The following is a 24,104-nucleotide window of genomic DNA, read 5'->3' on the forward strand; positions in this document are numbered from 1 at the left end:
TATGAGTATTTTCACCCATTTAATGTTTACGGTGCCAAATAGAGCGCACACTAATTATTATATTAATTAACCCCTTAATTCAAAAAAAATAATGAGCTTGTGTAGGGGATACAACTAGTAGAAAGTGTTTGAGAGCGATTGCCTTAGACAGAGTATAGTCAATCAAACATTCTTACTAACGATATGTTGGCAAAGTATGGGGACTGGGAAATGGATCGGCGGGTAAGGGGAAAACAAAACCAGTTAATGTCCCACATAAGGTTTTATTATTTAAGGAGTCACATTTGTAATATATATTTGTTAATTATATCTGTTCAAAAGGAATATTTTGTATTGGATATTTTACACTGTTTGATTAATGTTGAGTTAGGAACACGCACAGTGTTTTATCAATTGGGAAATTGTACCTTCTGTTGACATAAAATGAAGGGCTGTGGCTTTGGGCGATACATGTCAGTCTGTGTTATACAAAGTTAACACAAAACCCATCTCTGACAGTCGCCCCCTGCTGGTGGTTTCATGAATGCGTTATAACTGACCAGAAGTGTCAGCCTAATAATGATAACTTTAAACTAATATTTGAGAATATACAATGGGCATTAATCAAATAAAAAGTTTAAAAGTCATCACAGATTATTGTACTCATCTTTAATTCTCTTTTAGAAAACACACGTGTCAACATGATTATACTTTAGTAAATATTGTTTTGAGAGCTTTTGTTCTTCTCCTCTAATACAGGGGTTCCAAACCGTTTCACTTCGAGATCAAAAATAGACATTTGGGATCTCCCTGGGACCCAAACTTAACAAGAATGCATTGTGTGGTGACCCACAAGTACGATTAAGCGACATTCACCAAGGGACTGTATCTTTAAGGGAAAGGGTTATGTCACTGACTTCCGGTGTTCACCTGGTGTCCCCGTTTGACCTAACTCGTGTGTGATGTGAAGTTATATTTTGAAGTGGAGAGTAAACCCGACTCGACGCATCTTGAATCGGCATAACATATACATTCATTAACTATTGATAAAGAACACAACAAACCATGAATGTAAAAATAAAAATAAAAGTATTTATGTTATCATAAAAGTACATTACAGCCATAATCCAATGTTCTGATGTGTGTGTTAAGTACAGATAAGAATTTACACAATTAATTTGAAAAATTAGGAATAAGAAGCAGTAAGTCAATACACTCAGTGTCTCAGCTGGAGTGGGGAGTGCTGCCAAGCATATAAAGTACACAGAAGAAAAAAAACAAAAACACAATCAGGGTAATAAACTTATTTTTTCATTTCAACATAGTGATCTAGATTGAGTGAATCACAGAAGTCTCACTCAATGTTAGCTCAGCCAGAGAGAAAACAGGTTGTCAGGTCAAGGTTTCCCAGAAGAGAGAAAGTGAGAGAGTGCAGCTCAGTTGGCGAACAGCAACTGAGCTGAACAAACACTCTATTTTTAATTAGGAAAATGAATTCACATACAGCGTATTTATACATTTCACTCTGCCAATTGGAGACCCAATATATATATATATATATATATATATTTTTTTTTTTGTAACAAAACATGTTTACCAAGATGTTTAATTTCTACCAGTTTCATTACTCTGTTAATTCTCATCAACAGCATCCTTGTAATTAAAATAAATCAAAAGCTTTAATATGCAAAGAACATGTCATAAGATGGATCCAGTTCCTTTTGCGCTGGCAGAGGTCCTAACCCCTGGACCTGTTCTGCATCAATATCCGAGACTGTGGCCCCGCTAGCAACAATCTCCATGGTAATGGCTTTTTTCTTTAGCTCCTGGAGTTTATTGATGCGCTCAATGTAGCCAGGCTTGAACTCTGACTTCTCTCCCTCTATCAGCTGGTCGATGTATTCAGGTATTGAGAGTGGATCGGGCTTCAGAGCGATCTTCTTCAGGGTGTTGAGACACTGGGCTGCGCGCTCCATCAGCCTCACCAACTCGTCCTGTAGGCAGTCGTACTCCTGCTCCATCTTTTTGATGATGTCAACAACGGACATTGCAGCCTTAGAGGCCTCCTCATACTTTTCTTTCACCTCCTTGTAGGTTTGATTCACTTTCACCGTCTCGGAGCCCCAGTAGAAATCATCACGGACATGCGCCGATAGAGGGCACTTGCCTTTGCATTCGACGCAGGTAGCCCCCCAGGTAAAGACCTCACACAAATAACGGACACCCAAAAATGCCCCGCATGATTTGTGGCAGGTGACCTTACATGTCTTACAGTTAAGTGAAAAAAATGTGTCTGTGACTCGAACAGGCTTTGTGATGCTGGTCTCATACTCAAATTGCTCGTTGGCTGTGATCGCCATCTGATGTTTTTGGAGAATTTTACGTCCTTGCTCTATATCCCCAAGCTTAGTTAAACCCAAATTCAGTTTAATCTTGACATTCCTAATGGAGTTCTCCAGCTGAGCCCTCTGTCTGAGCACCTCCTTGGTTAAGGTCAAGCTCTTGGCATTAATTGCCTCCAGACCAGAAAATATTTTTTCCATGCCTTCCTTTCCCATGTTCCAAAACAATTTATTAAACGCACCCAACGGACCACATAACTTTTCGTCAGAGTTATTGAATTTGAAGTGAATTGGTGAACCGTCTTCATCTTGAGAACATGGGAACTCAGCTTCTTTGATCGCCTCGAGAACCGGAGGTTTTGTGCCATCTGAGAATGTCACCAAAATCCGGATGTTCTCTGCCACATCTTTGCCAAATATGTTGAGCACAGAGTTAAAGACATGTTTCTGTGATTCTGTAAGCCGAGCAAGAGATGCTTGGGCTACGAAGCAGATGGCATCAATCTCGCTGACTCCATGTTTAGCTGAGAAAAGCTTTTGTAGCTTAGGTACAATCAACAAATCTTTTTTTTTGCCTCCCGTGTGGCAGAAACCCGGCGTGTCCACAATAGTCAGGGAGTAGTCGATCTTGAAGCCCTCTCGGTGGTTGAGCTTGTACACGGTGACGTCAGAGGTCTGGCTGTAAGCCTGAGACTTGTTTGTGTCTTCGTCTACCAACTTGAATCTAAAGGTATCGTCCCATGTGACCCCCAGGATGTAGTTGACCACCCTGTTGACCAGGCTGGACTTCCCCGCACCAGTGGCTCCTAGAAACATGATGGTGCAATTCCGTTCAACAGAGTTTTCTCCAAATGTGAAGCGCTTGCATCCCTCTACATTGATGGACTGGGTTTTCAGAGGAAGAGTGTAAAAATCCAGAGTACCTGGATGTCCTTCAATCTTCCTGCCTTCTTTCTTAACAGTTTCTGCTAACTGCTCATATGGCTTTTTTGTGAACACAACTACAGATTCCTCTTTGCCAAGGCCAGCAACTCCAACGTCACATTTGACCCGGACAGTGTACTGTGTCGAAGGATGCAGCCCTGGAATGACTGTGACTTGTTGTGACTCATTGGCTTTGAAAGTTTGTTTGTTCCATATATACTCTTCAGGTTTCACTTTTTGAGATGTTTCAGCATAATCTAAGATATAATGCATGATCTCCACTCCATGTCCAAGGTCAGATGGTTCCTCCCAGCTGACTGCCAAGTCCGTAGGATAACAGTCCACATGTAGTTTTTCTGGAGGACCGCATGGTAAGGTTTTAATTTTAGCTTCAAAGGCCAGACCGAGGCCAACTTCGCACTTGGCTCTACACCTGAACTGATACTCCTCGTTAATCTTCAAGCCGGACACCGTGACATCTCCAGCCTTAGTCTCCATTTGTTGATGCCAAACATCGTCCCCATCAACACAGAACTCAACAGTGTAGTCGGTGACAGTTGTCAGTCCAAATCGAGATGGGGAAATATTCAGTGTTACACTGTTATGAGTGATGTCACCTGGGATCATCTTCGGCTTCATAGGTGGTTCAAAGTTGTCGGTGACTAAGGAGCCATTTTTGTAGAGTTGGAGAGTTGCACCTTTCTTTTCATCATCTCTTATCACAGCTGTTAGAAACCTGATGCTGTTGCTCTCCTTGTTGGCTTCTGCAAAATCTTGGAAGAGCTTTATTTTCTCTTTCACTTTGTCCATTACGTCATTTGAGTCGAACCATGGTTTTTCCACATCATAATCACATTGCACGTTGTCTGGTTTGGTTTCATTCAAGAATTTGGACAGAGCTGAAAGGTAAGGCTCTGGGGTTTCGAGGGAGGTAAAAGCAAAGCACACAGCATGTGGGCTATCTCCACTGTGGATCTCATTGTGTAGAGTGCTGCGACTGGTGAGAATCGGCAGGTTAGGCATTTTTGCAATGCAAGAGCAGATGAAATTAATTTCCATCTCTTTGGATTCCATCCAGTCATTCAGTTCATTAATTTTGAAGGGAGAAGAATGTACTTTTTCCAGGATCTCTGCGAGAACACCTTCCTCCACTCTTCCTCCTCGGATCAATGGGATATTCTTCGCCATGTTACTCTCAAATTTCAGTTTATACTGAGAAACCAGCTCTTTGAAAGCTTTTACCTTTTTGATAATCTGTGGAAATTGCTGAAATTTTTCGCATTTTTCTGTATCGTTGCATCTCCTTTCCAGCTCGCTGAAGTCCTCCAGGACATTCTGAGCATTCCTGACTAATCCATCACTTATCTGTCGAACCAGTTTAGCAGCAGCACAATCTAGATTCTTCAGTGGATATAACCAGACCTTCAGTGGCACTGCGTTCTCTCCTTTGGTACCGATTAGGTTAGGTAGGCTTTTATAGACTTTTATAGCCTCATCAAAGGACACAGGGTGTTTGTCAAGGTTAAAGTCCCCATGGAACTTGCAGGAGAACTTGTCAACATTTACCTTGTCCTTGTCTGCCATGTTCAGATTACCATGAATGTCTACCGTCAATTTGGGTATCTTCTTGATCAGCCCCTTTAGATTGCCCTCGATGTCTTGTCGATCTTCCTTTTCTGACACTTCACGGTCAAACACAAAGAAGGCTAGTGCCCCATAAAGGATTCCTGTCACTACGTGTGTTGCTTGTTCCGACTTCAACACTTCGGAATACTTCATATTACCTTCACCAATGTGATTCATTGACAGCTGATGGAACTTGGTGCTGGTATAGTATTTTAGTGTCACTCTAGCCTGATTCCTGGAACTCTTAGAATTTGAAAGAAATTTAGCAGAGCCTTCTATCTCAACCAGTCCACCCAGAAAACTGGCTTTCATGGAACCTTCAACATTCAATGCAAAAAATTTGTCTTCAATGGAGTCGGATGCAACTATCTCAAAGACACTGTTGGGTTGGGGTTTTTCATCTGTATATTTCTCCAAGGCTTCCCGGTCCCAAAGTGTCAGAGCTTCAGAAGAAAACAAAGAGAAAACAAATCAATCCTTAATCAGAGGAATACATATAAAACGTATACATTTTTTTTATACATCAGCGTATGGTTTCCTACTGAAAGAAAATGCTTTTCCTATGAAATCAGTAAGGTCAACCTAAAAATAAATATTAAATGTCAATGTGTTTATGTCTGGAGAAATAAAGAGATATATGCTACTCTATATTCTGAACACATCACTGCTTTAACTCACACTTTACACTCTAGAGTCTGACTAACCAAATCCCATGTATTGAATATGAAGAGAGTTGGTATTTTATCTGGTTATTATAATAAATGTTTCTGTATGTACGGGTTCATCCCCCTTCATACCATGAACTATGATTAGACAAATACATTAAAATATTATTTTATTATAAACAATGTCATTTGGTAAACATTTTATCCAAAGTGTCTTGAAATACCCTATCTTGGGCCCTATCTTGCATCCGGCACAAGTGACTTAGTCACTGGCGCATGTGTCGTTGCTAGTTTCCAACTGGCGCAGAGCGTTCTTTTCCCACCACCGCCGCTCGCCGGTAAATTAGGGATTGATCATGCGCCCCAAGGGGCGGTTCGGCGGAAGGAGGAGGCGTGTTCTGGCGCAAACGGTATTTTGCCGTTTCTGAATACCATTGCGCTACTGACCAGGAAATACCTGGTTTAAAGTCAGTGGCGCGTTGTTCAGATGCTATTTTAAGGGCCCATGCATACATGCGCATTAGGGCTGTAACGATACGCGTATCAAACCGAAAATCGCGATACTCAAAGCCACGAACCTGTCTCGCGGTGTGAGAAGGCAGAAGCGCGATATGCCCTTTCTAACTCTTCGGTCAAATTGTCCGATTGAAATTTGCTAATAATTTGTCTAATTAATAGTCTGCTGACAGCGCCCCCTCCTATCGATGCCGTAAATATGTGACGAGATGCCCTCGCTGTGATCACAGCTCTCCGTGGCTACGGAGGATTGCATTTCTCCACAGCCGTCGAAGTCCTCATATGCGATATGAACGACATTTATCCAGAGTGGGCCAAGCGCGAAAAAAATTGCCTGTGTGATCCTGTCTCTATTGTTTTGTGTGATTTGACTGGCAGTTTGTCTGCTTATAGGTCGGAATGAAGCGGCCACCGATTATTGACAGGATGGGTACTTTATTCTACCGGACTCGTTCGCTTCTTCACTAGACACACGCGCTACCGCTCGCTCTCCTCGCTCGTCCACTCACTCGCTGACGTCACTCACACACGCATACGCACACTGCCATTCTCCCGCACACACATATGCTACTCGTAACACTATGCCTCGTTATTGCGACGTTCATGTTTTTCCTCATCTATTGAAAGTTAGGCTATTAAACATGTTGCATTCTATACGGCCTGATTATGTCATTATTTAAGCCACATAGCCTAATAAGAAGCGCTAATAAGGATATTTGAATAAACCAACCAAACAGTTAAAGGGGCGCTATTATGCCTACCAGCAAAAAGCATCCTCCAACTGCAATCTTTGGTTATTTCTTTATTAATTTAGCTATACTTTAATAGTATTCTTTCGGTTCAAATCTGTTCAGTGTTCCAAATTATTTGTTATTAAATGTTACATTAAGATAATTGGTATTTAAGTGTTGTTTAAATAAAATGCTTTTTAAATTTAAAAGAATCGTGGGATGTATCGAACCGTGGGTCAAAAATCGTGATACAAACCGAATCGTGAATTTGTGTATCGTTACAGCCCTAATGCGCATGCGATGCATACGGATTGCTTGTGCACCTCGCGCATACACTTTGCTTCTCCCATCTACCTAGCCGCACATTCTTGGTAAATTATTTGGGAAAGAACAGCTGATGCAGCGGTAATAATTGTACTTTTAAATCAATGCATCTGCAAACACCGTACAGCAAATACATATTTTCTTGACAGAGACATTGTGTAGGCCTACATGCCCATAACTTTAGGATTGATGAGTATTTGATCGTGAAAAACATTGTTTTACCGCGAGTGAGTGTTAAAAAGAATGAATGAATGCGCGCGCGTGTGTGCTCTGTTTAAACACACGCAAACTAAACACGTAACGCATAATACAATCAATGGCAATGTCTATTACCGCGGGGACACATGCATATTAGGATAGCATACAATACTGATAAGAAACAATGTTTATAATGTATTGCGTATATCATTAAATAGAACCACAGTTACCGCATATCATGTTATATCATATATGTTTTCTTTGCCGAAATTTATTTGAGGTATTTCTGTATTTCTGAAGTCGTGGAAGAAAACCCCTTATTCCATGTGTGAATTAGGCCATATTATTTGGCAATACACTGAGCCATTTGCAGTTTGAAATTCATGTGCATCTGTCTCATCGGAGACTGCAAACGCGCAAAAATATCAACTCGTCCGATTCAAATGCGCTCATGGCTCTTAAAGGGGATGGGAGCTGGCACTCTCATTGGTTTGTTGGACGTTACGCCCAAACCACACCTACGGGTAACTAGGCTGCTTCAGACCAACCCTTTTGACACTTGCGCCGCGACGCAAGTGTCATTTATCCGCCTGTAAAATAGCGATAGCGCCGTAGAACCGCCCACAAAGCTACTTGCGCTTTGCGCTTCCCACTTGCGTTTCAGACCGTTAAAATAGGGCCCAAGGAGTGCATACATTTCTTAGCACGGGAATAATGTAAAAGTTGTCTGTGACCCTTTTATTGTTTACAATTTATTTGAACAATTATATTGATATCCTAGGATTTCTAATATGTTTTTACTAACCTGTAAAGACAAATCAAACCATTCTATAATAATAAATATGATGTACCATAATATACAGTCTATTATCTAGCCATAACTTTAACTATTACAATAATATTCTTGCTTGTAAAGAATCAACGAGGCTCATTGGTAGTGTAGTGTGGTGGAAAACGGAGTAATGGATAATTGTGAGCTCTGCTTGCCTTAAGTGGACGTAACTAAACAGAAATGAGGTCCATATTATCTTGGTCAGCGTCGTGTGCGTTGCCACTGTCTTTGTCGAAGTATGTTATCGCAGTCAGCCTGAATATAGGGACTTCCATGTTAAATACATGCTGACAACCCAACTGTGATGTTGGGTTGGAAGGCCCTGACACACTATTCCGACTGCCGATGGTCGGCGGATAAGGCAGTCGGACCGATTTGGTCATGGGCGATTCAACATGTGCAATCGGCTTGAAAAAATCACCGGCGGCTTTGAGGACGGCCGATCGCACAGCACACACCGAACAGACTCAGGTCACCGAGCTTGCCAGACTGTCTGACGACCGATAATCTGGTTGGTGTGTCATGGCCTTAAAGGCCCCATGACACACCAACCAGATTTCAAATAACCCTGCCTCGTTAAATGTGTCCGTGCACATCTCTCAGAGTGACGTAATAGCCTAGGCCTACTAGCCACCAGACAGTGATGAAAAACAAGAAAGGGGTCACGTTGAATACAAAAGAAACGTATTAATTACAAGTCTAAACTGTGGGAAATAGAACGATATGGGGGGTGAGAGCGTGCACTGCGCAGTCCTTCTGAAGTCGAAAAAAATCTCCAGATTGAAACGCATTGGTTTAATATTGAACTAATTAAATATTAAAAAATAAAAAATAAAAGATAGATTATATAGGCCCATATATTTTTTTTTATAGATAAAATGATTTAGTTATAATATTATAAGTAGACATTATCATCACCTTCTTTCTCGTTATCTTGATGTGAATTCTCGAAACACAGTGGAAAAGAGAGAGAGGGAGCCATAGAGATGGACACTGATGCAATATATAGGCCTCTCCTATATAATGAATCTATATATATATTTATATATTGAGAAACGCTAAAATCCAAAATGCATGGGTTTACATTTCGTTCTGTGTAGCATGGAAAAATTGGAGAAAAACTACCATTCAGAATGCATTGGTTCACTTTAGTTTCTGTGGAGCATGGTTATTTTTCTCTCTCTCTCTCTCTCTCTCCACATTTCGTTCTGCATAGCACAGAAACATCGGAGATGTTTCTGTGCTATGCAGATGCACAAAACGAAATGTTACATTTCATTCTGCGCAGCACTAAAAAAGTGCATTCTGAATAGGATAATTTCTCCGATGTTTCTCCATTTCGTTCTGTGCAGCACGAAAAAAGTCGGACAATCGTGCTCTGGGACACGATTCAATAGATTAACATTAATGCGCATGAGCACGAAATCTCGTGATACCGGGTTATGTGATCACAATCACACCTGGTGGCATGTCATGGGACCTTTAAGAACAACAATAGTTGAGCACTGCTTGCAGCACTCACCTAATAATGACATCCATAATGACATTTGGCCATATCGATCAATTTCATACAAATCAGTTATAAGTTAAAATAACGTCAAGAGATCTTGTGTCTTGTCCGTTAGACTCTGTACTATTTATTTACCGGGGATCAGTGAGTCGTTGCGACAGTCGTAGAGCATCCCCAGACTGAAGGGCCGGCCGAGGGCTGCCAGCTCTACGGTCTTACCACTGTCCACGGCCATCTGAAAACACACACACACACACACACACACACACACACACCCCAATTTATAAATTTATTCTGTATTGAAGGAACTTTTAGCCTGAATTGATGCTTAACCCTTAGGCGTGTTCATCTATGCCCCAATGACATGGCATTGTAATCACTGTGGGATTTTTTATGTATGCTGGACATACTATAACTATCTTTCTTATTTCATTATTGCATCTTTTTAAATTCCATGGGCTGCTGTGTTAAGTGAATTTCCCATGTTTGACCACACACTGTGGCTGGGGGTGAACAAGTTTTGTACTTTAATGCAATATAAATGTAAGTTTCTATGTTGATGTACGTACTGTGTAATCCTGTAGCGTCATATAGTTTTAGATTGGATGCCATTAAAGGGGACATATTATGAAAAAAACACTTTTCCTGGGATCTGGGGTGTTGTTGTGGATAGATGGTGCTCCCACACGCATATAAACTTTGAAATAAGTACGTACATGATTCTTTTCAGTGAGATACGCATGGAAGGAGCCCGCCTCCAGCTACCAAACGAGCGAGTCAGTTTCGGCGCCCCCTCCTACGTAGGAAGGGGGCACATTTGAATATTACCTCCCACATCCCCACTCCCCTCCAATCAGAGCATCTCTTGTGGACCAGCGGACGAGCAACTCTGGCGGGGGGCACTAGGCGCAAGCCCTGCAGCTAAGCTCCGGGAGAACAATCCCTTTCTCTGGCGCCGAGCTCACCCCGCCGGAGCTGCCGCCGAAGGGAAGTCGGTAGGAGGAGACATGGAGTGGAAAGGGATTACACTGCCGGAGGTGCCGGACAGCGGCGCTCCGGCACGGGGAGCTCGGAGGCAGTCCGGCAGCTCAGCTCCCGGAGTACAATCCTTTTCTTCTCCATGTCGCGGTTCATGGACTTCAGAGAGTCAATGCCAAAGTTCCTTCCCCCCAATTCTTCTCAACCTTGGCCGAGATATCCCCCACTACGAGTCTTTACTTGTGGAAGTACCACAGACGTCAGACTGACACAGTCATTATTATTCATAATATCATCCGAGGCGCACATAGCTTTTGGCCATGATATTAGATAGATTATATAAATACCCCTATATAATATTATTATTAATATGTAATATTATACTATATAGATATATGCTCCAGGAGTCAGAAAACGGCAACAATCCCTTCTCCTCCATGCTGTGGTTCAGTCTGACAGCACATTGGTCAATGGGCAGCAGCTCATTTGCATCAATGCTACAGGCACCAGAAACAGCGCATTCTGAAGCAACTGAAACAGAAGGGAATAGCGGTAGACAATATTTTTTTCCTAAAAACTATTTTGAGCAAACAGCTTCAAAAACATGTTTTCTGGAATTCAAATACTATGTTTACTTGATGGGAAAACACCATAATATGTCTCATTTAAAACAAAAGGAAAAAATCCCACATAAACTCCCGCTTTCCCAAATATATTTTCAATCGCAGAATAATGTGAGTGACGCAAGGAGCACCAACATTGTCTCAGCTTTACCTTGTTTTTCTTCTTGAAATATTTAAGCTCATAGCCTCGATGAAATCGGAAATGTTTTGCTTCTTTAAAGCTTTTGAAGCCGATGAAATGAAGCAAAATATAAACCTACCAGTTGGTACAGCTCAGTATTTGGATATGTGTTGTTTTTTTCCTGAAAAAGTATGGCACGTCGACTGAAATTAACTTTTACAAACATTTATGAAGGTCCGACAAGAGGACTTGATGTTCACGTATTTAAGATGAAGTTTCAGCCAACTAATTCTGACGGTCTTCATGTTAATCCAGATACCTGAGTCATCCGATATGAAGAGCGGGAGGTTTGCTTCTTTCCAATGGCAGTTGCCACCATAATCTGAGATTTCATTCTGAGTCCCCCGCCACAGTAAGAGTCGGGCCTGTTAATATCAGACTGGTTTGAAATGTTATCTATGTAGATATCAAGAGCTCATTTTAAGGGAACAAAAACACAATGATTCTTAATTTCATGGGATTAAGCACTTAAAACAGAGACTTTTATCAGGGTTCGAGTCAGGTGGGAGCCAGTGGGAGCTGAGCTTCCATAGAGAGGTCTTGCTCCCATGAAAGCAGCAAACTCAAATATCTTTGGGAGTCTCTGAAAATACAGCAGCACAATACTTTAATTACAAATAAAGCTATTTTTCCTTCCACACACAGAGTAATATTGACGATAAGTAAGGGATAATGCCCGACGAGGTGTCCATTATCAGGAATTAATGGACGACGTGGAGGCGTGAATCCACGTCGGTTGCCTCCGCGAAGTCCATTAATTCCTGATAATGGACACCTCGAAGGGCATTATCCCGCTTATACCACGGTCACTTACCAACGGTGACCAAATTAAGACCATTAATTTATATTTTCATGCGTTTTACAATCCGAATATAAAGTTTTCCACAAAACATACATTTGTTTGCCTGGTTACGCCTGAGGGTCTGACTAATACCCGGAACCACCATTACATGCCCGTTGGGTTCTCATGCAACGGAAACGTTGTTCACTCCTCCAGTAATTAGGACGGGCCATAGCTACGACTTTAGAACGGGAGGTAGCGGGAGGTATTATAGTCCGCTCAGCTTTGTTTTGTTTCCCGTTGCTATGGTTACTACTATTTTAGAGACGATACGCCAGCTAGCGCATTAATTGAGAACGGTAAACAGACAATTGGACGGAACTACTTGTCCAGGTGTCCGTATATCAGGAGTTAATGCACACCCTGCATCCAATCAGAATCGAGTATTCCCGCAGACCGTGGTATAAGTAGGGATAATGTATAGAACGCCGGTCATTATCGGGAAAATAAGCCTCGACAGGGCGAACAGGACACCGACGCCTGACTGAAGGATAGTGTTGGGAACATTACTTTAAAAAAGTAATTAGTTATAGTTACTAGGGTTGCCGCGGTATACGGTATTACCGGTGTAACCGGTGTTGAGGCCAACACGATTACTCGGTGTTGCACACCGGCAACACCAAGTTTTTTTTTTTTGTTTTTTTTTGTAATAAAAAACAAATTCAGTAAAAATGAATAATATAATTATAATTAAGAAAATTAAAATGTGTAGAATAGGCCACAGTTCTGCTCTGTGCGGGAGAATTGTTGCGCCGAGAATTGACGTGCTTCCTTACAAGACCGGTAACCATAGCAACGCCGGTAAACAAACCCCGCGGAGCCCGATCCCTACGTGAGCTCCCCGCGCTACGGCCATCCGGAGTCGCACTGAGCTTTTGGCCGTGATATTATGACATATAAAATTATATTATCCTATTATGTATATAGAACGTTATAAGACGCCGAGAATTGGCCCGCTGCCAGCCGCTGTCACCGAGTGTGAGAGGAGAGTTGACGGAGAAGATGGCGGTTGACCTATAGTTTCAAAGTTAATACCGTTTATACCGGTAATACCGGTGTTGACACGAGCGTATTACTCGGTGTGAAAATGTCCACACCGCGGCAACCCTAATAGTTACTCACTACTTGTTCAAAAAAGTAACTGAGTTAGTAACTGAATTACTAAGTTACCTATTAACTAAGTATTAGACTTGCGGAGTGATACCAAAGACATGAATCAGAAAAATCCACTCTCCTTGACAGCGGTCAATATATGCTCGTCACGACCGTTGATACGTAGAAGACACTAGAACTTTATTTTGTCATTTAAACTTCAAGACGACTGGCTAGTACATGGCACTGAAAAAGAGGTTGCTTATAACAACGTCATGCTCGGACTTGACCCGTTTCAGTTTTACTACAAAAAAGCAAAACCTAGCTCTGGATAATAGTATAGTCGTAATAGCACAGACGCCTGCTAGCTCTCCTGGGACTTTAGTGGATGCTAGCTCTGTGACTTTTACATCTAGTGACGAGGCCACAGCCGCTGCTGAATGTGTGACTGATGATGACGACATGGAAACAGAAAAGGAGGACGAAGAGGATGGGACCGGGACTGATACAACGGAGGCACTGCCGGAGAACTTGGGACTCAATCAGTGTCGATGGTGGGAGGCAAAAAATCCCTGGCTGTTTACAGGCAAGGGTGGCCTTGGATGCACTACATGTTAGGCAGCAAATACACACTTGCTTACAGAGAAAAGGACAGGCGTACTTTTGTCGGCTGCCTGGATCAATGGGAGGGTGAGTAGCCCTGTTCAAAAACAGTTGTTTAAAATGTTTACTTCCACCGTGACAGTGTTGCTCACAACCGAGCAATGGAAATAGAAGACCTTCAAAGGAAGTCCTTCCAACAAAAGTTGTGGAATTAAATTCATCTGCGGTAAATGTGACAGCCAGTTCATTCAGGGCAGCCTAAACTGTCTCAAAAGAGAGATTGCCTTACACAAAATCAAACCCAATTATGAAACTCAATGAGCTGAATGGTGCTTCAGTTTTCCCTGCTCACCGATCTGACCACTCCTGTGCCAATATTATGGAGCATATTGCAGATCGTATGAAAAAGAAGCTTATTTCCCACCTTAAGTCAATTGAGACTCGTTTCAGTGTAACGCTGGATGAAGGCACTATTCATGGGCGTGCATACATGATTATATATGTGAGATGGGATGTAACGGGGAAAGGGGATATGGACAATCTATTTTTTCAAATAGTCAAATTGGACCAGGGGACAGGTTCTGAAGCCATTCACAATGCACTACTTAGGCCCCGTCCACACGAAGCCGAAACGGGCGAAACCGTTCCGGTTTCGTTCTATCCGGTATCGGAGTATCTCCGTAAAGACGGAGTCAAGCGAAACCGGGTAGATCTGTAGAAACGCTGTAGTACACATGCCAGGCCCATAAGTGGCGCTGCTTCTGGTACAGAAATCCAGAAGAAAAAATAAATAAGAAGAAGAGGCGACCATGCGCATAAAGGCTGCCCCCCGAACCACTAACAACACAAACAAACAGTCAGTCAACAGTCTCAATAAATAATGGCTTAGCAACCCAACAAGGGACATGATCTGCTGCAGAACGATTACAAGGCTGTAGTCCGCCATCATCTTTGTTGTTGTGAGTTCTGAGACTCCGCAGGCTTAACAGTCATTGGCTAGAGGGTTGAGGGGTGGGGCGATGACGTCAAGGTTTACGGTTTCAGTCGGTTTCAGGCGTCCACACGAATCCAAAACGAAACCGGGTAGATTTGAAACCACCTCTGAGGGTGGTTTCAGAAGTTTACGGTTTCGGTCAGCGGATTCGACGGCTTCGTGTGGACGGAAGGCCGAACCGTACAAGACCTTTGCAGTTTCGCCATGAAATCGGCTTTGTGTGGACGGGGCCTTAGTAGTCTCAAGGGAGCTGGAATGGATTCGTTATTTCTTCAGAAGAACAGAAGAAGTTTAGCTACAGATGGGGCTGCGATTTTGACAGGGAGACAGACGGGATTTCTTTATTTCATTTCGTCTTTATTTCGAACAAAATTAAATAAATAAATAAGAAAAGCCAGTATGACACATCATACAAATACACATAAGACAAAACAACAATAATTATGTGTCATAAACAATATTCATAAAAAGAAAAAATAGTGTCAGGAGTGAGAGGAAGCCGACGCTTATGTATTCCCACCCGATGTTCAACTGCTTGTAATTATCTGCTATGCATTTTTCAGTTTTAAACAACTATTTGCATAATGTGCATTCAAATATTCATATTTATACAACACTCGTATATTTACAACATGTAAAAAGCCTCAAAAAAATTACAAATTGACGAAAGAAAACAAAGAAGAAAACAAAACCCCAAAATCACTTGTCCCAATACAACCTGTGAAGCAAATATCACACTCAAAATCACTCACATTCATCACGATAACGTTCCAAAAAGTGTTTTTGTACCTATTTTTAAACTGAAATATGTTTGTGCTAAACTTTACTACCTGTTTTAAACTATTCCACAAATTCACCCCACAGATGGTAATGCACATACTTTTAAGAGTTGTTCTGAATTTGTATTTCTTTTAATTAAGTTCCCCTCTCAAATTATACCCACCCCGTCTGTCCATAAACAGTTTTGGGATGTTTCCCAGAAGTAGTTGATTTCTTGCCTTGAACATGATTTGTGCAGTCCTAAATTGAACCAGATCGGTGAGCTTCAGTGCGTGTGACTTTAGAAATAATGAGGTGGTATGTACAAGATATCCAACGTTATTGATGATCCTTATTGCTCTTTTTTGTAATGTGCATAACGGCTGTAGGTTGGTTTTGTAAGTATTTGCCCATATCTCCACATAGAGCCAAACTTCCTCCACTTTTTTTGCCTCTGTTAGTATAATTCAGTTCATAGTCATTAATCCCAAAGTCCACACATTTCTCAGTGCTGATCCAAGTCTCTGATATTGCTACAATGTTAAATGGGATATTCTTTTATCCTGTGGAAGTTAGCATATAGACTCCTGCTATTAAAGTGGATAATTGACATGTATATTAAATTGCTCATCTGTGTAATAACTGCAGCTGGTATTGATATTGTTAAGTAAGTTGTTTTCATGTGATGACATTGATCAATGTCATTTTCTATGTCTTGTGCGTTATGCTCTGTATGTACAAAGGTTTCTAGCTCTGTTAGAGAAATACGTTTATTGTCAGGAATTGTCATGGTGAATTGTGAATTCCATTACCTTGTTGTGGTGTATCTTATTGGTATGCATTCAGTTCATCCAGTTCCCTAATGAGTAATACTTTGGCTTGTCCTGGTGTTTCGTTGAGCTTGATGAATATTTTATCTTGTTGACAATCTCACTAAACGTCTCCCTGACCGTGATCTAGTGATCATGTTGAAGCCAATGGATCAGCACTTCTGGCCCAAAGAGAGAACTGACCTAGTTCTCTTTGGAGAACGTGAGGTGGGGATGCTTGCAAAACTTATCAGAGAGTCGGCCACTGAAGCCGATGTCCCTGCGAGACTGGAAGTCGCAGGGACATCAGGGGAATACATTGAAGAGTCTTATTATTGCAAGCAACACTATTCTACCGACCTCTGCGCATTGTGAAAGTTTTTTTTTCGGCAAGCAATGACACTGATGATCAGATTAGAAACAAACTACGTGCCATGAGCCTCAATGCATTGTTGTTCGTGGAATTAAATGGACCTCCTATAGAGAAATTTGACCCCATCCCGTCCGTCAGTAATGGATTAAAAATAACCACTGGACGTCAGCATCATGGGTTCCTGGACCACGACCACATCCTGTTGTAAACTGACCAGTTTGGTCTATTTTGTCTGCGTAATGGTAAGAGATGGATTTTAGTTTGTTCAAGTAGCCTATTCATTCTCCCTCTGTATAAAGTGGGTAGCCTGGGCTGGGCTGTAGCCAAAAACAATATCTTCAACCAAAAATGAAAAGATCAGTTTGTATGCATACAATAGGCCTATGTGTGTCTGTGTGCGTGCGCAAGTGTTACACTCAGCATTACATAGCCGTAATGCGCGCACCCATTTAATTAACAAGGTATAATTCATATCCCTCTTATTACTTGGCTACTTGCCAAAATGAAAGAATAACTTCACACAGTGTGTGAAGATACAATTTATTTGTTACCATTCGTAGTCCGCCAAGGACGTTGACGTCGCTTAGCAACCGAATACGCTGGGGTTGATAGGTTACTTGCGGAGTGGTACAAAAGACGTGATTCAGAGGCAAAAAAATCCACTTTCCTTGACAGAGGTCATTATATGCTTAGCAACTGTCAATTATCGGAAAATAATTCACCGCCGGGAGTCGGGAAGGTCCATGCAAGTGAACGGAGCGTTCCACAGTATTGTAACGAACTGGGTTAATGTGGTTCTGTAATTATGCGTTCAGCAGCTATGCAAATGTTCACATGTGTTGGGTAATGCGCATAGGCGTAATTTACGGGGGGGTTAGAGGGGTTATAACCCCCTCAATAATCAGATCCAGCTAATATAACCCCCTCAATGTCATCACACATAATTCAGATGAACAAAAAAATGAAATATTCTGAATTAATACCTTGTTCGTTTTCTTTATTAATTTAATTTGTCAGCAAGATAGTATCATGTTTTGATCATCTGTAATGTACCCCCCCCCCCCCCCCCCCCAGCCCACCGACTACTTGGTATTACCCGAACTATTTCGCAAGGTCGCTGGGATGAATAGTAAAAGAAGACTAATGCTAACTGTACATGAATGGATATGAAAAGGACACTGAAAGGCAGCCAGGGCCAGACAACAATTTTTAATTGTTGGTCGTCAAAGGAGCCAAAAGGAGTAAAAATCCTGACGATAAGGAGGTAAATACCCGTATTGTTAAGTTAGGTGTTATCATCCAATCTATATTTGTTCACTACCTGTATAATTCCCTCAGTACAAACGACAGCAACGAGTTTCCTTTTTGTTTACTGGCAGGATTTATTTGGTTCATCCAAACCGTGAAAACTGTAATCAAAAAACATAATACACAAATACAATAATCACTAGTCAAAATAATAACAAGCCATACAGTAATATCCCAACATTGTCCTGGTAATGTCGTCACTTTCAATTAGGCTAATGTATACACAATACACTTTGGTTACATATAATACAACAAAACACAAAGACCAATCTAACTAAGCCCAACATGCGTTAGCCCTTAACGGTGTTAGCCCTTAGCTGTATAAAAACAATTTAATACAAACAAGAACAGAAAACACACACAAAAAACGTCAGCAAAACATACCTTAGTAGCTGCATTGCATGAGGAAAGTTGTGTAGCTTGGCATTACTCTGTAGGATTGTTTATCTTGATGCTAAGAGCTATTTTGCAGATGCATCAGCACTGAAAAACATGTACTAAATCAGCGGACTTTTTTGATGAGTGTTACGCTAAAGTATGTCCTGACGGAAACGGGCGATACAAAAACAAAGGTTCCGCCTTAGAGAACTTTGGTTCCTACCAAAATAAATAACTCAGAAATACTGCGCTGACTGACACAGAGGCAGTTACAACCTGGATAGTTTACGCCTCCATTTAAAGTGGAGAGGGACCTTCACTTTCCCCATACAAACCCTCAGAATAAAGAGGTATCAGTGGAGAAACAAAATAATTTTCGATGGAGAGCATAATTTCACATTCAAACAGTATCGTTGGTGTGCTATGTGCAGTAAAACCAGACGATCTGAATAATTCCTGTTTCATGCCAGATATTTATTTCCCGCTTTGTAAGAGCTAGCTAGCTAACTATGTGAACTTTATATGATTAGCATAGGCTACGTTGTAATGGCATCGATAGACGTCCTCAAACTAAGATTCTAGAACCCACTGCCTCAAACGTACTCGGTTATGGGTGGGTAAAATGCAATGTGAGTACAGAGACCAAATTGCTGTTTGCTCCCATACAGTCACACATACAGTTTTTTGAGGGAATGCATTAATTTACTTAGAGATGTCATCCATTGACTGCTAGCTCCTGTGGGCTAGTTCAGAGGTTACACCACTCCTTTTGAGCGTGCACTCCTGTACTGTACACACACATACACACACCCTTACACAAGAAGATGATTGATTAAATAAATAAATAAATATGCCGCGAGTTTAACCCCCCCAATGGTAGACCCAAAGTTACGCCCTTGGTAATGCGCTAATGGGAGATTGTCTTGCGAGAGGGGGGGACGACAACGTGAGGGTCAGGGTCCGGAAGTGACGTGTTGGTTGGGGTTAAGCAGTATTACGGTTGGATGTACGGCGTGGTCTGAATTTACAGAAATGTTTACACTAACAGACAAGGAAGTGGGCCTGACACACCTGGTCCAACACAAAATAGACACTGAGGTTTCTCCTGCACAGCAGCCCCCCTGCACCACCTGCTGCAGAAGGACAGGGACTTCACCTGGACGCCACAGTGCCAACAAGCCTTCAACTCCCTCCAGAAGGCACTGGCGGAGGCCCCCATCCTCACCCCCCCGGACCCCGGGTTACAGTTTACTCTGGACACAGATGCCAGCGACATGGGCAAGGGTGCAGTGCTGGCTCAGGCGGGGCCAGAGAGAGAGAGAGAGTGGTGGCCTGACCACCTGGGAGGAGTTGACTGGGGGCTCCACTGCAACAAAAGGCATCGGGACTATGTTTGAGGCACTGAGAGTGAGGGAAGGAGTACTGCAGAGAGCCTGGAAGGAACCTGCTAAGGGAGAAGAAAGGTGGCAGGTGATAGTCCCCAGTTCACTGAGAGATGCTGTGCTGAGAGCATCCCATGGGACCGCAGGAGCGGGGCACTTCGGAGTAGCAAAAATACTCAGCCGGCTTCGTCAGGGGTTTTACTTGGGGCTGGTCAGAAGGGAAGTAGAGGACTTTTCCGCCGCTGCGACCTCTTCGGCGGCCTACTAGGGCCCCCCAGATCAGTCTCGCGCACAACTACATCAACAGCCGGTGGCGGCTCCCATGGAAAGAGTGGCTGTGGACGTCGTGGGCCCATTTCCCCGCATGGACACAGGCAACCGATACGTTTTGGTCGCCATTAACTATTTTACATAATGGCCTGAGGCGTACGCAATACCAGATCAGGAAGCAGAGACGTGATTGACGCTCTGGTAGAGGGCATGTTCAGCAGGTTCGGGGTGGCAGAAACCATCCACAGTGATCAAGGGAGGAACTTTGGGTCGCGGGTCTTTGCCGCCATGTGTGAGCACACAAGCATGCATAAGACCCGGACCACAGCCCTGCAGCCCCAGAGCGATGGCTTCGTCAAGAGGTCCAATAGGACCCTGGGAAAGCAGCTGGCAATCCTCACCGCAGAGCACAAATGGGACTGGGACACGCACCTGCCCTTCGTCCTCATGGCCTACAGGTCTGCTGTTCTGGAGTCCACCTCATGCACGCCTGCCCTCCTCATGTTGGGGCGGAAGCTACGGACGCCAGTAGAGGTGGCCTTTGGCAAGCCCCCTGAAACCCCTGCTGTTCCTCCGGGGAGGGTACAACCGGAAGACTCCAGGATCGGATGGAGCCCGCCCATATCTTTGCCTGAGACCAGCTGGAGAAAGCGGGCACGAAACAAAAAATGAACTACAACATAATGTCGAAGAGAAGATACTTCCAAGCTGGAGAGCTGGTGTGGGTGTGTACCGCCCCCGCAGATAGAAGGGACAGTGCCCCAAGTTGGACTGTCATTGGGAGGGGCCTTGTCAGGTGGTGGAGTGGCTGGGTGAAGTAGTGTACTGGGTCCAGCTGCCAGGAAAGAGAAAGAAGGTTGCGCTCCACAGAAACAGGTTGGCCCCGTGCAGAGGGGACTCCCTCCCTTCCCCAAGCGCCCACCTGGAGGGGCAATGGCGCAACCGCTGCACGTGGCTATGTAGTAGGCTGAATATATTTTGATTTTTATAATAATATTGATTGATGCAAAAAAACGGTTTACAAGCTATTATTTTGAGTCAAAGGTATTTATTTAATGTGTTTATTTTCGTCATAAGGCATTCTCATTATTTCCCTATTTTGTGTATCATTGTGACTTTGTTTTCTAACAGTTTATAGGATTCTATGGTCTAAAACAGTACATGATTGATCTATCATCCTGTGATCAGTGTATTTTGGTGAGCCGGCGACCAATTGTTCTGGTCTGCATCAGGTCTGTAGGGGGCGCAGTGTGTTTGCTCTTCAGATCAACTCATGTCATGAAGAAGAGACACAGCGTCGGCTGATTATTAATTAATTTAATGATCATTTCAACCCTTTTACAGGTAAATACTGATAACAGATGGCTCACGGTCGATTATATATGTGTTGGGCATAATGGGGAATGTATTGAAGTGCATCAGCATTTTGAAATGGTCATGTTAGAGGGTTTATTCAGCTCAAAAGATGATTGTTTGAGAACCACATGGTTGCCGGCGCCATCTTTCACAATACAGTGTGGTGCGTCGCTGCATGGCGTGTAGGCCTGGTTTACATGCATTTAATCCATTTTGGTTGGGTATAAGTACAATGTGAAGGTCATGAGTATGCTACAAGCTAAATACATTTGTCAAGTGGAAGCTAAAAGCACTGTTGCATTTAAAAGAGAATGAGCAATTCTTTAAAGAATAAAGGGGTCATGTAGAATATAAATAGAATAACTTAGGGTTAAAAGGGATAAAAACAGTTTGATTAGTAATGCATTTATAATATTAGTTAAAATTGAACAATACATGATGTAGCATTGCATTTAAGAGCATTTGCTGCACTTAATTATTTTGTTCGGGTATTGTAACACTTGCAGTGTTGAACCTATACTTAAGTGCCTTCTTTAATGGGCTAGTGCCTTTACTAATGTTCATGAGTATGATGCCAAAGTTATAGAATCAATGGTACTTGGTACAGTTGATATAATTGAGGCTACGGATATTTTCTGATGAATGTTATTTTGGAATAGTTGATAAAATGGAAACCGGGTTATTATAGTAGTGTTGTTGACATGATGCTGCTAAATAATTGTGAATGTATATGGAAGAATGTGAAATTGATTATTGTGAATGTGTCTGTGAAGTCAACTTGGAAAATCCCCGCTGGATATGAAGGGGTTAATATGCAGCGCCGACTGACAGCTGGGGGAATCCCTCCTCAGAGCGTTACCTGGGAAATCCGCGTCATTGCATCACCTGACCGGAAAGGACAGAAAGGGGAAGAGAGACTCTTTCAGGAAACGCCAGTTGCAAACAAATCAGACAGCGTTCTGTCCAGCAGCAGGAGCAAAGCTGCGCTAGAAAACGCTGAAAAAGCAGCACTGGTAGGCCTACAGCCATAAAAAGCCTGTAGAAACGGCCGGTAAGAGAAAGATTTTGTAAGTGTAAGGATTGTAATGTTGCGCAACCGCTTGTAGCGCACGTTAAAACGTGCGCTTAAAGGTTGGGTAGGTGATTTGCGAAACGCCAGCAGATTTTGAAAATACACAACTCAAATGGTCCTACCCCCTCTCCTTCAACGCTGACTCTGACTCCACCCATTCCAAGTACCTGGACGCGCAATCATGCACGAGCGCGAACAGAGATGCGCGAGAGCGAGCCAGGCTAGCGTAGGTTTTCGTTTAACAACATGGCACTACATTCAGCTGTAAGTTGCACCCAGTACCGCGGGAAGTAGGTGCTGCAACACCCCCTGTCCGAGGCCCTGTCTTATCACAGAAAACGATCATTTCTAAAAACTCCGGCCAAAGTGGAGATTTCTGAAAACGCCGGTTATGTGTTGTCGTGTCAACGGGGAGAAACGGGATTTTAGGTTCTGAAGCGTCACATTATGCACCAGGAAATGCTCAACGTCATGTGAGCGCCCGCTGTAACGTATTGGTCCGAATATAAACACAAACCCCATTGTAAGACGACCTATATTTGGAAAAAAGATTTGAAGACCAGATCCGGTTTTTATGAATAAATAAATTGTATTCATTGAAATAATATACGAAAATAAAAAGGCATCGAATAAAACACTGCCTTGCCACTAAACAGTAGTGCAAATAGGCCGTGATGATGTGTACACCAAAGACTATTCCTCTGCCCCGCTGTGTTCGCTCTGGCTGTGGTCGCTCCGAACTGTTTCGGCCCGTGGCAAAGCGAGTCATCCTCGCTGCTGTCCAAGGCATTTTGAGACGCAGCATTTATTTAATGCTCATATGACCTAGTGCTGAAAAAAGGTTATATGAAAAAGTGTGAGGGTAGCGGTGGTGCGCTAAACTTGTTCTGTGAACAGCTGGATGTGAACGATCGATTTTCAACTGTGCGCGCATGCACTGGTGTAATTGAGCTGCGCTGCTATACATCTTTTTTTTATCAATGTAACGAGTTGCGAGTCTAGTGCAGGCTGAGTTTTTTTTTTCCCAGCACCCCCTGCTGAGAATACGTTCTCGCTGCTATGGTTGCACCAGATGTTATAAACATTAAACGGTCACATAAATCATTACTATTTTTAGTATGTTTGTTTCATATAATTGTATTGGAAGTCCTGGTTTTCACTAGGGTTGCCGCGGTGTGGACATTTTCACACCGAGTAATACACTCGTCTCCACACCGGTATTACCGAGTATAAACGGTATAAACTTTGAAACTAGGTCAACCGCCACACAAGCATCGGTTTTTAGACCCTTCTCGTCCTTCAGTTGCCGCCAACGTTCGAAAGCAGCGCCTAGGATTATTCTTGATTTCAGTTTTTCTCTTTCAGCGTTTTTATTATCAATTACTCTCTGAAAAAGAGTTTTCCTTCTCTTTGCTGGTGGTGGTGGTAGGGATGGTGG

At 42.6% G+C, this 24,104-nt stretch overlaps 1 protein-coding gene across 2 annotated transcripts in view; it reads right to left on the reverse strand.

The window, feature by feature from the left end:
* Nucleotides 1-631: 631 nt before the first annotated feature.
* Nucleotides 632-24,104, reverse strand: part of LOC115548796 (uncharacterized) — a 49,496-nt gene continuing 26,023 nt past the window's right edge. The window contains exons 1-3 of one of the 2 annotated variants that reach the window (XM_030363639.1): nucleotides 10,364-10,381; nucleotides 9,783-9,882; nucleotides 632-5,314 (exon numbers count right to left, since the gene is read on the reverse strand). In XM_030363639.1, the coding sequence (XP_030219499.1) occupies nucleotides 1,659-5,314; nucleotides 9,783-9,882 (3,756 nt within the window). In that variant the 5' untranslated portion in view covers nucleotides 10,364-10,381 and the 3' untranslated portion in view covers nucleotides 632-1,658. Of the gene's footprint in view, nucleotides 5,315-9,782; nucleotides 9,883-10,363; nucleotides 10,382-24,104 lie in introns of those variants that run through there. The other variant, XM_030363638.1, reaches the window with a different exon arrangement.

The sequence above is a fragment of the Gadus morhua genome, chromosome 8 (genome assembly GCF_902167405.1).
Source record: "Gadus morhua chromosome 8, gadMor3.0, whole genome shotgun sequence".
In the NCBI taxonomy this organism is placed as follows: Eukaryota; Metazoa; Chordata; class Actinopteri; order Gadiformes; family Gadidae; genus Gadus; species Gadus morhua.